Here is a 16,811-nt window from a genome sequence, read left to right as displayed (position 1 = left end):
AAGATCGTGGGCAGCCCAAAATGCCAACTATCCACAACAAAAATCTAGAATGAAGGTTTCAGCCGTGGCTGGTGTAGCTCAGTGGATTGAGCGCAGGCCTGCAAACCACATGATTGCGGTTCGATTCCCAGTCAGGGCACATGCCTGGGTTGCAGGCCAGTTCCCAGCAGGGGACGCATGAGAGGCAACCATACATTGATGTTTCTCTCTCTCTTTCCTTCTCTTCCCCTCTAAGATAAGTAAATAAAATTTTAAAAAAAAGAATGAAGGTTTCGGGAAGGAGGGAGGGAGGTGGTGCTTTGGCCGCCACTAAGATGGAATGAATGAGGACATTAGAGGGGTGGCCTTTATACCCTCTGTCTCCCACAGTCAGACCCCAAACGGCCCTGCATGGCCTTCATTCTGACCCCATCACCCACCCATCGATGTTCTGGAAGCTGCCCACATCTGCCCTGACCTTTGTCCCAAAGCCCCTTCCTCTTCCTCCCCCGCACCCAGGCCCTCCTGGGGCCTCTCCAGTGTGGATGCTTATTTGCGCACGACTTCTGTACCTCCAGGCCTGGAGGTAGCTTGGGTGCCCTCCTGACCCCTGTGACCACGTCCAGACCCTTCCATGTCACCCTAAAATCTCCCAGGATTAACTCTCACTTTCTCAGAATAAAAACCCACCACCCTCCACTGCTGCTCTCATGTTCAAGGCCAGGTCCGTCCCCCTTAGGTCCCAGTGACGTCATCGGCCCCTGACTCACTGTCATCTCTCTAGTACCCCTTTGCAGGAATTCTTAGTAACTTCAGAATCCACGTAGGTGATTCTTCCTACCCACTGGCCTCTGTCTTAAAAATGTACCCAGCATGTGTTTTAATCAGGTGAGGTGACCGACACAGACAACTGCTTGAAGAAAGAGCTTAGTACTCATCCAAGAGGAGGGGAGAGCCGTCCCACGCAGCCACATGGGGCAGTGCCAGGATTGGTTGGTCCAGAGCCTGTCCTGTGTTTCCTGTGGGAAGGAGTGGGTGCCGCGGCACAGGCCGCGTGAGCGCTTTGGGTTGGAGGGTGTGAACGAGCTCAGTGGGCTCTGGGCTACAGGTGCCCTCTCGGTGCCCAGTACCTGGCCCTGGGGTGAGTTCAGCAGAAAGATACTGGTGCCAAGTGCGAGTTAGATAAAGGAGGTGGGCCCAGGCCGCGTAGCTCAGTTAGTTAGAGCATGGTTCCAACGCGCCAAGGTTGTGGGTTTGATCCCTGGTCAGGGCACATACAAGAGTCAACCAATGGCTGCGTGAAGAAGTGGAACAGCAAAATCAATGTTTCTGTCTCTCTCAAATAAATAAATGTTATATAGACATAGATATAAGTAAGGGAGGTGGGGATACGGGCTCTGGGTTGGTTTGCATGTAAAAGGTCTCATGAAATTGCTGTCCCAGGGGTTAGTCCCTGGGAGGGGCAGTCCCTCCCCAGCCGGCAAGGGCCCCAGATGTCAGAGCATCATGAATAAGAAAATAGACCCTGGCTGGTGTGACTCAGTGGCTCAAGCACTGGCCTGCGAACTGAGGGGTCACCAGTTGATTCCCAGTCAGGGCACATGCCTGCCTTGCACTTCCATCCTCACTCGTATGAGAGGCAATGAATGGATGTTTCTCACCCTCTCTTTCTCCCTCCCTTCTCTTCCCCCTAAAAATAAATAAATAGATGAGTCTTTCAGAAAATAAGAAAACACCATCAGTACAGCTCTCGTCTCCATGAGTCCTGTCCTCCAAGACTCCAGCAACTCTCTCCAACGGCCTCACCAGTCTGTCGTCTGTACAGCTGTCTGCCCGCCCCTTCCCTCATCCCAGTGTCTGCATTGCCTCCCTGACCACGCGGTGGACTCTGCCCCCTCCCATGGGACCCGGCTGGCCCTGTGCCCAGCAGTGCCATGATGGGAGATGCCGCACTAGTTGCAGGACCTCAGAAGGCCCAGTGGCTTCTCAGCTTGTTCTCTCGGTGTCTGAGCTGCTGTGTAAAAATGTCTGGTCACCCTGCTGAAAAAATTTCCGTGAGAAAGGTTGCCGGGACACGTGTGACACTGGTGCAGACTTCCTGCCTCAATCACACCCAGGCACCTCGATTGCTGCGTGGCCCTGGCCATGTCAGCCAGCTACCGCTGTAGACAAACCACCCCGCTTGTTGTCATGACAACGAGGCCGCACTCAGCTGCAGGCTCTTCTGCTCTGAGTGGGGTCTGCTGAGGATGGAACGTCCAAGACGTCTTTCTCACATACGTGTCACCTGGGGTGGCTGGGATAGCTCAGGTGTGGCAAGGTGACAGACCTGGTCAGGTATCTCCCATGAGGCCTCTCTAGGTGGCAAGTCTGGGGTTTTGCACAGCATGCTGGTCTCCAGGCAGACCGGTGGTGGCAGGCCCCCAAGACAGGGAGGGGAAGCTACCCATCCTCAGGCCTGGGGTTTGAAGTCCCAGAACTTTCTAGCACAGGAAATGCGGCAAGAGTCACAGGACCAGTGTGGGTGGTGCACCCCACACTTACTTAGAAGGAGAAAAGGAGTTGTGGTGACAACTTGAGACAGCTGACCTGCCAGCCAAACGCAGCACCGACCAGCCGAGCCCAATCTAGGCTGCAGAACCTTGAAAAAACGGTCCTTTGAACCAGGAAGTTTCGGGTGGTCTGTTATGCACCAGTGGGTCATGGGAACAGGCATTGGTACTTGGAAGTAAGATGCTGCCACAACAACACTGAGGTGTGGCGCTGACCTTGGAATGAGGCCACAGGTGGACTTTGGCAGGGCAGGCTGGAGGGAGGGAGCCCCATGGTAAGTATTGGCAGGAAAATGGCAAGAACATTGTCTGTGGAAACGTGCAAGACATAAAATGTATCTAATGATCTGATTTTCCTGGCAGAACGCTTAAAGGGTCAATTGGCTTTTTCCATTCAAGAAGCCATACAAAAGGGCTCCAAGAGTTTTGGGGTCATTGTCCCACTGCCCCTGACCTGTAGCCCCCAGTAGGGAGGAGCCTTCCTAAAGACATTTGCAATGAGCTTCTATCTAATGAAGTGGGTTACAGTTTGACGCATGGAAAAGCCACAGGTTTTTTTTAAGAGGGTTCTATCTGCTTGAATGAAAATGTACAGAATTAAAAATAAATGAGGCCTTTGGCGCCTAACTTTCTTTTTTTTTTAAAGATTTTATTTACTTATGTTTAGGTAGGGAGGTAGAAAGAAAGGGAGAGAAACATCAGTGGGTGAGAGAAACACTAATCGGCCACCTCTCACCAAGGAAGGAGCCGCCTGAGACCACGTGGAGCGAAAGAGCTCACTGACTGCAGAATCGTGACCCATTGTGAACTGATGTTGTTTTAAGCCATGAAGTCTTGGGAAGTCTTGTTACACATCAGTAGAAAACAGAGAAAGACTGTCATCACTAGCAGCTGCAGCCCCCTCACAACCTCAAGTCCACGCTTCTCTGACTACTGCCTCCTGTCCCAGCTCAGGTCGCCCGGTACCCCAGTGCCAGCCTACCTACCCTGCCCCTTGGCTGTTTTCCCTCCTTTCCTCACTCAGCTCCAATGCCATGGCCAAACACTGGGACCACTCTCTTTTAGGTTCTCCCGCCTCTCTCCCCATTCGCTCCAATGCGCTCACCTGGCACGACTCCACTCTGGGCTCACGCCGTCGCTCTTCTCCTCCTTGCCTTCTCTGGAGCAGCCTAAACAGGCTGGAGAAAAACACATTCCTCGTGACCGGTCCCCCTTGATACTGCCAGGCCCTCCTCCTGTATCGTTCTAGCTCCTTTCTAGCTGGTCAGTCACCCCTCGTCCTTCCCCCTAAACCACCAACCTTTGCTGCCTTCTCCTCACCTTCAGGTGATGACCTTGTTTTCGACTTAACTGAAAGACGGGAAAGTTCTCATCAGAAGATCATTCCCCAAACCTCTGCCTCCACACCCGCTCCACACCGTCACTGAGCGGCCCCTGTTCCCATTTAAAGCAGGCTCCTCATTCCTCGCCTCGTCTGAAATTCTTCCACCGCTTTTCTACATCATCAACTTCTCCTCTCTTTCTTAAAAGATTTTTATTTGTTTATTTTTAGAGAGAAGGGAAGGGGAGAGGGTGAGAAACATCAGTGTGTGGTTGCCTCTCACGCACCCCCTACTGGGGACCTGGCCCACAACCCAGGCATGCGCCCTGACTGGGAATCGAACTAGTGACTCTTCGGTTCACAGGCCTGTGCTCAGTCTACCGAGTTACACCAGCCAGGGCAACTTCTCTTTGGGAGTCAGTCTGTTGAACAAACATGCTCTTTCTTCTCTGACTGTAAAAACAATTACTCTTTTTTTTTTAAAGATTTTATTCATTTATCTTAGAGGGAAAGGGAAGGAGAGAGAGAGAGAAACATCAATGCATGGTTGCCTCTTGTGCGTCCCCTGCCGGGAATCTGGAACTGGCCTGCAACCCAGGCATGTGCCCCAACTGGGAATCGAACCGCGATCGTGTGGTTCGCAGGCCCACGCTCAATCCACTGAGCTACACCAGCCAGGGCTATAGACAATTACTCTTGACTTTCCTTCTCTTTCTAGTTTTCGCTGTGTCCCTGCTCTCGCTTTTAGCCAAAAAAGCTTTGGAAGAGTTGTCTGTCTCACAGTCTACAACTTTCTTCTTCCATTCCTTCTTACCCCGCACCATTCCATCAACACTGTGCTTCCAAAGACACTGGTGCCCTTGTGTTGCTCAGTCTGTTGACTGACTCCTATTCGGCCCCTCACAGGACCTACCAGCAGCGTTCGACAAGGCCAACCATCCCTCCCACCTACACTCTTTACCCGGCCCTCTCCTGCTTTACCTCCCACCTAACTTCTTGGTTTTCTTTACTGGCTCCTCCTCTTTCCAACTCTCTCCTCCTTACTATGGGAGTGCCCAGGGCTCACTCTTTGGCCTCCCTTCGTCTGCATTTCTCGCATGGAGATCTTGGGAATGCAGTGAGCAGGTGATACAGCGAGTGCCACACCGACACCCCAGGCCAAAGATCTCCCCTGAACCGGGGGCTCACACGGGCAACCGCCCGTAGTCTTAACATGGAGCATGAGTGTGAAATACATGTTTATTTTGTGAAGCCACTAGAACTTGGGGTTGTTACCGCAGCATGACCAGGGCTGCGCCGAGGGCCACAGAACACTGCCGCCACGCGTGTCCAAACACCATCACCTCTGGGCTTGGTACCCGCACCTTCCCAACAGCCTCCTTCCCTCCACTCTTTCTCCCCAGTAACTACTGTCTCCATCAGCCAGTGCGATTCACCAAAAAGCTGCTCCTCTGTTCAGATCCTCCCACGGCCTTTGTTCTTCTGTTATTTAATTTTTCAATGACAGTCGACATATGAGGATATCGTATTAGTTTCAGTTATACATTGTGATCAAGTATTTATGTAATTTACAAAGTCTTCACCCCGATAAGTGTAGAACCCACCTGGCACCACACATAGTTAATATATTATTGACTGTATTCCCTATGCTGTCTGTACTTTACATCCTGGGACTGTTTTATGTGGCAATTTGTACTTCTTAATACCTTCCTTTTTCTCACCCACCTGCCCAACCCCCTTCCACCTGGCAACTATCAATTTATTCTCTGTATCAATGAGTCTGTGTCTGTTTTGCCCATTTATTTTGTCTAGATTCCACATATCAGTGAATCCATGTATTTGTCTTCGATTTATTTCACTTGTTGCAGAACCTTCGAGGTCCCTCCATACTGTCACAGATGGCAAGAGTACATGCTTTTTAAGGCTGAGCACGACTCCCTTGGGTGTGTGCGCACTTCTTTCTCCTCTGTCTGGATGGGCACTGGGCTGCTTCCGTATCTGGGCTATTGTAAGTAACGCTGCAATGAACATAGGGGTGCATGTGTCTCTTCAAATGAGCGTTTGGGGTTTCTTCAGATAAATACCCAGAAGTGGAACTGTGGGGTTATATGGCAGGTCTATTTTTAATCTTTTCTGAGGAAGCTCCATGCTGTTTCCCCAGTGGCTGCACCAGTTTGCAATCCCAGCAACAATGCACAAGGGCTCCCTTTTCTCAACACCGTCTTGTTTGATTTATTGTTGACAACCATTCTGACAGGTGTGAGGTGGTGTCTCACCGCGTCCTCACTCCTGAGTGTAAACGTCCCAGTCCTCACAAGAGGCTATTGCTCCTCATCCACTGGTCACAAGGGCCACACGTTTTCAGACGCACCAGAAATGTTCCCAGTTTGGGGCCTTTGCACTGGCCTCTCCCCTGCAGGGACCCCTGCGTCAACACGACTCACGCTCTCTCCTTCCACTGTTTGTTCAAATTGATCGGCGACAGGGCCTGCTCTGCTCCCCACCTTCACTAGCAGCCCCGGCCCCTACTGCTGATCTCCGTGTTTCCCCCAAGGCATTCGTCGCCGTCCAACATACGTGACTTATTCATACTGAGTCTTTTCGGCCTCCCTCCCAGGGGTATAAATTTACGTAGCTTCAGTGGGTCCTGGGGGTGAAGGCCAGGCCGTTGCCAGGAGGCATGGGTGGTAGGCAGGCCTCCCAAAGAAGGCGGGCGGGAGTCCCTAGACCAGGCTCTCCACGCCCCGGGCGTCGCCCCACCTCGGTTAAGGAGCCTGCGCCCCAGGAAAGGTGGGTGTAGCCCTGCTTGGGGCGGCGGCCGAGGTCCAGACCAGGCCCCTGTGAGCAGGAGACGCGGTGACCCAGGAGGGAGGAGGGGCGCTGAGCTCCGGGCTCTTCCCGCGTTCTGCAGGCAAGGACCGCCAGCCCGGCTCTTCGGCGGCCAGGGACTCCGGGGTCCCATCCTCACCCGGTGCCCCTGCCGTTGCCTTGCGGACGTAGGGCCATTTCCGGCGTGGGGGGCCGCCGCGAGTCCTCCAGAGACCCGAACCCGCAGGGTCCTTAAGGGCAGCTCCGGGGCGCGAAGCCAGGAGCGGACCGAGGAGTCGGGGCGGCGCGCGGTCTGGACGCAGGGTCCGGCGCTGGGTCGCGGCTCAAGCGCCGGGTAGGGGGCCGAGAGCGGCGAGCGCGTGAAGCCTCGCACAAAGCTTCCCGCGAAACTGACGTACACCGGGCGGCCGCGAGGTACCGCCCCCCAGCCGCGCCCCTCCCCCGCGCTTGCCTCACTCCTCCGCGCGCCTGCGTGCTCTCCCGCTCCTCATTGGCCCCGGCAGGGCGGCGCGCGCCGGCCGGGGCAGTGCGCGCCTCGCTATTGGTCGGAGGGTGGCGGGCGGGGGGTGTGTCCGCGCCGCGCCCCGCCCCCGGCTTGGCTTGCGGTGGTGCGCGCGGCGATAGCGGCGGCGCGTGGCAGGTCCGGCGGGCGCGAGGCGGTGGCGGCGGCGGCGGCAGCGGCAGCGGCCTGAGCCCGGCCCAGCCTCGTCCCGCCCGGCTGCCCGGACCCGAACTCTGCCCGCCCGCCCGGCTCGCCTGGCGCGCGCGGCCCCGCCCCGGTCCGGCGCCTCCCGAGGGAGCGGCGCCGCCGACCGAGCGCAGGCCTGGCCATGACCGACTTCAAATTGGGCATCGTGCGGCTCGGCCGGGTGGCTGGAAAGGTGAGCGGCGCAGGGCCGGGGACTGGGCGGGTGAGCGCTGGACTAGGAGCGCGAGACTGGGCCGGGGACGCGGGGCCAGGCCGGGGGCGCGAGGCCCGGCGGTTGTGCGGGTGGCGGGCCGGCGGCGTGTCCTCGTGGGGCAGCCCTTCGCTGGCCGCGGCCTTGGGACTCGGGCGGTGCGCCGCGGCCCGCGAGGAGGGGGCTAGAGGCTGCGCTTGCGGCGCGGGGAGCGCAGCGCCCTTCTGATGCGGCGCGCTCGATCCTTGTCAAGACTGGTGTGTGCGCGCCGCTCCGTGCCTGCGGGTCCTAGTGGAGCTTCGCACAGGTCTCACGCTGCCAGCGGTGGCCAAGTCTGGCTGAGCCTCAGTGGGCCTCGCCAGAGCAGGGCCTACCTCTGCTTCTCTCCCTTACCTGGCCCCGCCCTCCGCGTGGTCGAGGCTGGGGCTTCCTAGCACCTGTGGGCATTGAGGCTTGGCTGTTTCCAGGAGCCGGCCGGCCGTGCAGCTGCACCAGCCACGGACCTTACCCTGGATGGGAACCCTGTTCCCATCACCAGCGGCGGAAGCTTCGGGTGGGAGAGAGGAGCAGAGGCAGTCAGATAAAGGTAAAACGGATTCAGATCCTAGAAAAAAGCTTTCCAAGCAAGAGTGAGATTGCGATGGGTCCGTTTGGGAACTGTTTCCTGCCCATCATGCAAGAGGGATGTGGCTTTCTAACTAGGGAAGGGTGGGCTTCCATCAGCTCTGAGATTCCCTTTAATTTAGGAATTGGTTACATTGTCGTTTTTTAAAGCTTTCATTTGGAACAAAAAGCTACAAAGGACAATTCAGTGAGCAGTTGTGTACCGAGTACCATTCCTAACCAGTAAACATTAATTGATACCTTCTGGATATTCTGCTTCAACTCCGGCCCCCTCCCTCCACTCCAACAAAGCCGCCATGGTGGGCTAGGTTTAGTGGCGCATTAAAGGCACAGAATAGAGGTTGGCCGGTTCTGTAGCAGTTCTTACGGTTAGTCCCATGCAGATGAGAAGTGCAGCCTGATACCCGCTCCTCTGGCACAGTCTGGGCGGGCGGTGACCAGCTTTTGGTCCGGCTCTCTGCCTTTTGTGGTAAACTACCCACGCCCCTACCCTGCTGACCTCTCTTAGTTTGAAGGGGCCGTTGCTGCCAATCACCAGTACCCTACCCAGATCCCAAATGTAACTTTTGAAATGTGGTTAATTTGTAGACCAAGTACACCCTGATAGATGAGCAGGACATCCCGCTGGTGGAGGGCTACTCCTTTGAGGTAAGGACGGCCTCCCTTTGTGCCTGGGGGTGGGTGGGTCAGTCATGAGGGCCCAGGAAGCCTCTTTCAGGACACGGGGTCTCAGCGCTGCCTCCATGACCCTGGTCCTCTCGGAGGCCACCCTACTTGCCACTCTTCCCTGAAAACAGACTGGCTGTACCGTGCTTGTGACCGAATTCAACTGGGGACAAGGCCTGGCTCTTTAGGAGATGATCTAGTGCCACCTACCTGTCTTCTAGCCTTGTCCCTGTTCCTTCTGGGGTCCAGTGCCTGCTTTCCACTGTCTCCACTTAATCAGCTTCTGTTCTTGCCCCAGGCCTCCCCCGCCCGTTCCTCCCTTCCAGAGACCCTCCATGAGACTGGGCCCAGCTCTCTCATCTGGGTCTCCTCACTCTCCAGCAGTCTCGTGTGCGGGGTTCTCTTTCTTGCTGGGTTGTGAGGTCTTTGAAGGGCAGGAGAGTATATTTCCCTGTGTGCACGGTGCGTAGCACAGTGGTCCATGAGCGTCCCTTGCTCAGATGCAGGAGAGCGTCTGTTGGGATGTGACTGATTTCTCGAGCTCTGCCGGCTCCCAGGGTCCCAGGAACAGGCCTGCCACCTGTCCCTCTGGCTCATTCATGTCACTCGGTTTTTCTAGGAAGCAATTAAACTGTTGGCAAGAATCAAGCTTTTTAACAGACCCATATCTTGTTTTTTCTCAGGCCCGGATGGAAGTAGACGCAGACGGAAATGGTGCTAAGATATTTGCATACGCCTTTGACAAAAATCGAGGAAGGGGGTCAGGGAGGCTTCTCCACGAGCTGCTTTGGTGGGTATTTTGAGTTGCTTGCCATACCCCCCCTCCCCGGGGCCTGCACGGTCCAGAAGTGCACAGGGCATGTGGCACCGGGGCAGCCTCCTGCCCTCACGGTTCGCACCACTGCCACCAACTCAGGAGTGGCTACGTGTTGTGGCACCAGCCACGCAGCCTGTGTCTCCAGGCCAAGAGCCCTGTCTGTCCCTCTGCCCGTTGGGGGACACAGCCTCCCTAGGGAGGGCGTCTGGCCCCTGCTGGGCTCTTGCTGAGCCTGTTAGTGGCATGTGGGGAAGGGGCCGCTCGGATGGGGTATTTTCTAGGCCATGTGTCCGACGGTCTGAGGTTCCAGCCTTGGCTTCCTGCAGCCTAGGCTGCAGGGACTGGACTGTCCAGGGACTGGACTGTCGACATGGTCCTGGTTGGGCACGGACTGACACCATGGATTTTGGGCAGCCTCGCTCCTGGTGCTGCTCTATCAGTGTGATGAGGGCTCAGCTCAGGTCCTGTGGCTGAGATGCTGGGAAGGTCTGGGAGGCAGATCGAGAGAGTTGTCTGTGTCCTAGGGAGCGGCACAGGGGAGGCATTGCCCCTGGGTTCCAGGTCGTGCATCTCAACGCCGTGACCGTGGACAATCGCCTAGACAACCTGCAGCTGGTGCCATGGGGCTGGCGGCCCAAAGCTGAAGAGACATCCAGCAAACAGAGGTGGGTCTTCTCCAGCCTGGCGATGGAGGCAGAGCTGTCCTTGAAGGCGGCCTCCTCCAAACCCTTGTTACCAAGGGGGCCCACATCTCTGCTCTGCTCTGGTGCTTCTGTGAGCTGGGGACCTTGGCTGCTGTCCCGCAAAGCGGAGGGCCCTCCTTTTCTTCCCGGAGACAGGCAGCATTCCAATGACTGTCTTCCTGGGCTGGTCTTGTGGTGACCGGCCCTGCTGGTAGAGGGGCTGTCTCCAAGGGCTGGATGCCTGGCACGGGTGGGACTTCTCCAGCGCCCTGAAGGGTCTTCATCTGAAACAGCACCTGTGCTCAGGATGGCTCAGGCAACCCACGTGGTGGGTGGGATGCAGCCCAGCCAAGAGCTTGGGGCCTTGGGATGAGCTGGGGGACCCATACCAGGACGGGAGCTAGGAGCCAGGGTATCCCTGGATGCACCTGCATTCCGGATTCAGGGGGGCTCCCCGGGGCTTTTGTGTGTGTGTTGTCGGGCCTCTGGGCAGTGGTGGTGGCTCCCAGTAGGCAGGCATCAGTGAGCTTCGGCAAGTCAGTGTCTTTTGGGATCTTGGCAAGTGAACACTGGGTGAACCGTTGGCAGCCGTCTCCTGCGAGGAGACGGCTCGCACAGGACAGCTCCCGTCTTGCAGGAGCCCTGTGCAGCAGAGGCAGACACAGCGGGATGACCAGACCTGGGTCCTGGTGGGAAGGGGCTGTCCAAGGTTCTGTGGAGGCCACACCCAGCCAGTGCTGCCTTACTCTGTAGAGCCCTGCACACCCTCACTTCCTGCCAGGCTTCTCAGGCAAGCAGGGCAGGGCTGGAGCCCACAGCCCCTGGGTTTTCTCCTCTAGTGTCAGAGTGGGGCCCTAAAGTTCCCTGCCCTTGAGAGGAAACGACCCTTTTGCAACAGTCACCCTGGAGGGTTCGGGTTGAAAGTGATAGGAACCGGCCCCAGATTGAAACAGACAGGTGCTTACTGGCCCCCCCGCGCTGAGGTGTGGACAGCCTCAGGGCTGTCACCTCCAGGTCTTCCTCCAGCACAGCCACCAGAGCTGCAGGCTTGCTTTCCATGGGGGCGTCGTCCCTGAGGCACTGAGGACATCTGGGGTCACCAGCTAGCTCATGTCAGCTCACTTTGCTGCCCACTCCCGGGGGGGGGGCTGTTCCACAAACAAAACGAAGGTGGTGGTGGCAGAAGAGGAGGGCAGCTCAGGGCAGGCCGGCGTCCACAGCCCCCCATGCTTCAGGGTGTGCACCTCAAACCTGCACCCCCTGCCCCCGGGACCCGGCCTACATTGCAGGCAGGTGCCCTGACTGGGCATCAAACCAGCAGCCCTTCAGTCCGCAGGCCAGCGCTCAATCCATGAGCCAACCAGCCAGGGCAAATAGTTCCTTTTTATTGAGTTTTTTCTCCACTACCATTTATTCCCCGATAGCCTCTTCCACCTTTACCCACCCCTCCCTTTGTCTTTTTTTTCCTTTAAGACTTTATTTATTTTCAGAGAGGGAAGGGGAGGGAGAAAGAGAGGAAGAGAAACATCAGTGTGTGGTTGCCTCTCACCCCCCCCCCCCATGGGGACCTGGTCTGTGACCCAAGCATGTTTTTTTAAGGTTTTATTCATTTACTTATTTTAAAGTAATTTTTGAAGGTTTTATTTATTCATTTTTAGAGAGGGGAAGGGAGGGAGGGAAACATCAATGTGTGGTTGTCTCTCACACACCCCCACTGGGGACCTGGTCTGCAGCCCAGGCATGTGCCTCCACTAGGAATCGAACCAGCGACCCTTTGGTTTGCAGACTGGTGCTCAATCCATTGAGCTGCACCAGCCAGGGCTTGCTTGCTTGCTTGCTTGCTTTATATTGTATTTTATTGATTATGGTATTATAGTTGTACTGATTTCCCCCCTTTTCCCCCTCCACCCAGCACCCCCACTCCCTGAGGCCATTGTCCCACCCTTGTTCGTGTCCCTGGGTCACATGTGCAAGTTCTTTGGCTTCTCCATTTCCTGCGCTGTACTTGACATCCCCGGGCTGTTCTGTGACTACCTACTTGTGCTTCTTAGTCCCCCACCTCCTCACCCATCCCCCACCAAGCATTTCATGTAATAATAGTTTGGTGAGGATGAACTCCTTTAGTTCTTTCTTCTCTGGGGAGCTCTTTACCTGCCTTTCGATTCTGAACGACAGCTCTGCTGGGTAGAGCAACCTTGGCTGTGGGTCCCTGCTTCTCATGACCTTGAATGTTTCTTGCCAGTTCCTTCTAGTCTGCAAAGTTTCTTTTGAGAAATCAGCTGACAGTCTTATTGAAAAACTCCTGAAGGTAACTAACTGCTTTTCTCTTGTTTTTAGGGTTCTCTCTTTATCTTTACTCTCTGGCATTTTAACTATGTGTCCTGGAGTGACCTCTTTGCATCCATCTTGTTTGAGAGTCTGTGCTTCCTGGACTTGCATGGCTATTTCCTTCACCAAATTACAGAAGTTTTCTTCCATTATTTTTTCACATAGATTTCCTTTTTTCCCCCTCTTTCTTTCTTCTCCTCTGGCACCCCTATGAAGAGAATGTTGGAATGATTGAAGTTGTCCCAGAGGCTGCTGACACTCTCCTCATTTATTGTTCTGATGGGTTGTTTTTTGTTCCTTATGTTCCAAGTCATTGATTGGATTCTCGGCTCCATCCACTCTACTGATGTTTCCCTGTAAATTGTTCTTTATTTCAGTTAGTGTATCCTTCATTTCTGACCGGGTCTTTTCTGTGCTGCTGGGGTCCTCACTGAGTTCCTCGAGCATCCTGATCACCAGTGTGTCGAACTTTCTTTGTCTCCTTGTTTTGGCAACCTCCCTGTGCTTGTTTCTATGTATTAGGTAGAGCTGCCACCAAAGGTGGCTTGGTGGTGTGGCCTAATGCAGTAGGTGTCCTGTGGGGTCCAGAGCACCACTTCCCCCATCACCCAAGTTGGGTACCTGAGGTGCACCCTTCGTGTGGGCTGAGTACACCCTCTTCTTGTAGTTGAGCCTTGGTTGCTGTTGGCAGGTCAGTGGGAGGGATTTATTCAGGCTGGTCAGCTGCAAGGACTGGCTGTGACCACTGACCACCAGCCTCTGCCCTCTGAGGAGGATCAGCTGTGCAGGGGCAGGGTGGTGGTGCTCCAGCATGGTCTTTAGCTGTCCACTGGATGTGCTGGGCCTGGGGTTTCCCTGGTGGCACAGGCCAAGGTCAGCCCCCGCCTGTGTTCTGCTGGAGGCAGCAATCTGAGATGGCTTCTCCTTGTGCTGGGCTTGGAGATTCCCAGGCGAAGCCAAGCTGTGAATCTAATCTGGTTGTTGGTAGTGCTGGGCCTGGGGCTCGTTTGAGAGGATTTAGGAAGTTGGGAAGCTTGAGGCAAGACCCGGCATTCACACGGAGAAGCTACCGTCCACAGGTCTAGTTGGGTGGGAATGGTGCCTCAGGGGATCTCCCGAGTGGGACAGACAGTGTCAGCCAGGTTGACAGAGTCTCAGATGTGGCACCTGCCGGTTCCGTGGCTCTGTTCACCTTTCTGTCTGGGAGGAAGCTGTTCCCCAGCTCCGGCCTTGATGCCAGATACCTCAGTTTCTCCCTGTGCCCCTGGTGCCACTCCAGCTGCCACCCCGGGCCCGGCTCCGAGGGCAGTGGGCCTGAGTGCGTCCCTGTGCAGGGTCTGCAAGGGGAGCTGCCCGGGGCCCCAGCTCGTCCTTCCACTGACTCAGTCCCTGCTGGTTTTGCAGCCAGAGTTGTGGGGACTCATCTTCCTGGCACTCAGACCCGGGGCTGGGGACCTGCTGTGGGGCTGAGACTCCTCGCTGCTGAGATACCCCTCCCGAATTTTCACCCACCACCCTTGGGTGTGGGCCCACCTGTTCTGCATCCGCTCCCGTCCTACCCGTCTGGATGGATGTGGCTTCTTCTATTCCGTGGTTGTCAGCCTTCCATTCAGCTCTATTTCCGATGCTTCTGAGTGATGGTGGTTCCGTATTTTAGTTGTAATTTTGATGTGGCTGTGGGAAGGGACACGCCATGTCTGCTTGTGCCGCCATCTTGACTGAAACCCTTTGTCTGTTTTTAGATTGTGTTTGTTTCACTATTGACATGTAGTCCTTTATGTCTTCCGGACATGAGTCCATTGTCACGTGTGTGGTTTGCAAGCATTTTCCCATGTTCTGTGTGTTGCCTTTTTACTCTGAGGACGGCACCTTTGGTGCACAGCGGCTCCGCGACTGTGCAGTCTGATGTGTCCGTGTTGTCCCTGGTCTCCTGGGCCCTGGGGTCATGTTGGAGAGGTCATGGCCAGGCCCGTTTGGTGCGGCTTTGGTTCTGTGTTTTCTTCTAGGAGATCTTTTGTTTGAGGGACTTTTAAAAATTGTTTGAGAGAGAAACATCGATCTGTAGTTTCACTTATCGATGCATCGTTGGTTGACTCTTGCGTACCCCTGACTGGGAACTGAGCCTGTGACCTTGGTGTGTCAGGGTGGTGCTCCAACCTATTGATCTACCCAGCCAGGGCTGTTCGAGGGCTGGCATTTAGGACCTTGTTTCATGTTGAGTTAGTTTTCGTGCACGGTGTTGTGTGAGGGTGACCCTTCCCTCTTTTAACCAAGTGTCCCTGCAGGCCTGGTCCCCGGGCACGGTTACCCTGCCATCTCCTCTCAAAGTGCAAGCGGCGCCTCTCTCGAAGCCCAGCTCTTGGGTGGGCCACCCCTGCCTGGGCTGCACCCGGTGGGCGGGGGGGAGGCACCGCTCCAGCCTGAGGAGGCACCTGCTAGCGGTCGGGCTCAGCTCTGGGGGCAGGTGGAGCTCCTCAGTGGCCACCTCGCTGTCCACTCTCACAGGACAGGTGTTCAGGGGGATTTGGCACCATTCACAGCATTGAAGGGGAGGAGGACTGACCAGGGGCCGAGGCAGGCGCTGCTGGGGCCACGAGCAGGGAGAGGGGCTGCCTGGCCTCGCCCGGGGAGGCTGGGTGTTGGGGCTGAGACCGCATGGTTCGCCGTGCCGGCCGTGTGCCCGTCAGTCCCCGGTGTGGGAGAGAGAGCCCTGCTGTGCATCTCCTGGTGGGAAGACAGAGTGCTGAGCACTTGGTGTGGCATGGAGAAGAGACACACAGTGCGGTGGCTGGTGGCCTCACGACAGTCGGGAAAGCAACCCGTCCGCCCTGCGGCCTCACCGTGGTCGCCCGTGCCTGGAGCTGGTCCCCTTCTCCCCTTCAGGGAGCAGAGCCTGTACTGGCTGGCGATCCAGCAGCTGCCCACTGACCCCATCGAGGAGCAGTTCCCCGTGCTGAACGTGACACGGTTCTACAACGCAAATGGGGACGTGGTGGAGGAGGAGGAGAGCTCCTGCACCTACTACGAGTGCCACTACCCGCCCTGCACGATGATCGAGAAGCAGGTACGGCTGTGGTGAGCTTCCTGGGCGCTCCGCTCCCTGCGTCCCCTCGGGCCCCTTGGTGCCTCTGTAGCCAGCGGGGGGCGGGTCCTTCCCCACTGGGCGGTGCCACCGCTGTGTGACTGTGAAGCCCCTGTTCTGTTCTTGCAGCTCCGGGAGTTCAACATCTGTGGGCGCTGCCAGGTGGCCCGGTACTGTGGCTCCCAGTGCCAGCAGAAGGACTGGCCCGCCCACAAGAAGCACTGTCGGGAGAAGAGGCGCCCCTCCCAGCAGGAGCTCGAGCCGGAACGATGACTGGGTGTGGGCCGTAGCACAGCCCTGAGTGGTGTTGGTCTTCCGTGGGTACCTCGGACATGGTGGTGGTTGAACCTGGTGGCGCTGAGGAAGCCAGCACCACGCCCAGAGCGGCGCAGCGGAGGCCCCTCATCACGGCCTTTCGTGCTGTGGCACAGCGCCCCCTGGAGGTGTTTCCTGGCGTAGAGACAGATGAGCCAGGAGGCTCCCGCCGGGATGCTTCTCGTTATTTATATGTTAATATGTTTGTAAACTCATGTACAGTTTTTTGGGGGGAGGGACTGGAGGATTAGAAAGTATGAATAGAACCATTTGTTGTAACTTCAACCGCCAGATGGTCAGGCCGAGTGTCTCACACTGTCAGGGAGGAGAAGCCGCTCCCCACGGGCATGCCACTGGGGTGTGGCAACTACGGGGCAGTCCAGGTGGGTGGGGTCCTCCACTCTGCCCCTTCTTCCTGCTGAGCACATTTTCCATGGGTCCTGGGGTGGGGTGTCTGCCTTACTCCTGGACTTGTCCAGCGAACCAGACCCACTCTTGTCATGGGGCTGAGCAGGCCAGCTGAGCTCAGCCTGGTTCTGGAAGGCTGCTGCTTGCACTCCACTGAGTGGCTGGGAGCTCTGTGGGGGCCTGAGGCCCTGCCTGCGCATTGAAGCAGCCAGGGTGCCTGAGCTCTGCCCCCTCCTACCCGCCACGGGCCTGGGCCTCCCTTTCCCCTCCTGGAGCCAGATGTCCAAGTTCTGGACAGCCTCTGGCCT

General features: G+C 56.5%; 1 protein-coding gene across 1 annotated transcript; it reads left to right on the top strand.

Annotated features, from left to right (window-relative positions):
* Positions 1-7,308: 7,308 nt before the first annotated feature.
* Positions 7,309-16,380, top strand: ZMYND19 (zinc finger MYND-type containing 19). Its single transcript, XM_037036754.1, has 6 exons — positions 7,309-7,562; positions 8,793-8,852; positions 9,554-9,660; positions 10,212-10,352; positions 15,582-15,762; positions 15,910-16,380. Exons 1-6 carry the CDS (start codon positions 7,512-7,514, stop codon positions 16,051-16,053), a joined length of 684 nt encoding a protein of 227 aa, XP_036892649.1. The 5' UTR covers positions 7,309-7,511; the 3' UTR covers positions 16,054-16,380.
* Positions 16,381-16,811: the final 431 nt, after the last annotated feature.

The sequence above is a fragment of the Sturnira hondurensis genome, unplaced genomic scaffold (genome assembly GCF_014824575.4).
Source record: "Sturnira hondurensis isolate 20B ecotype Veracruz unplaced genomic scaffold, ASM1482457v3 Scaffold0022908, whole genome shotgun sequence".
NCBI lineage: Eukaryota > Metazoa > Chordata > Mammalia > Chiroptera > Phyllostomidae > Sturnira > Sturnira hondurensis.
Note: the sequence above shows the minus strand (reverse complement) of the source record. Positions and strands in the feature narration are given on the sequence as shown.

Coding starts and splice junctions, on each gene's coding strand:
- ZMYND19 (XM_037036754.1), top strand. CDS start 7,512: ATGACCGACTTCAAATTGGGCATCGTGCGGCTCGGCCGGGTGGCTGGA. Junction 7,563..8,792: donor TCGGCCGGGTGGCTGGAAAG/GTGAGCGGCGCA, acceptor GTTAATTTGTAG/ACCAAGTACACCCTGATAGA. Junction 8,853..9,553: donor TGGAGGGCTACTCCTTTGAG/GTAAGGACGGCC, acceptor GTTTTTTCTCAG/GCCCGGATGGAAGTAGACGC.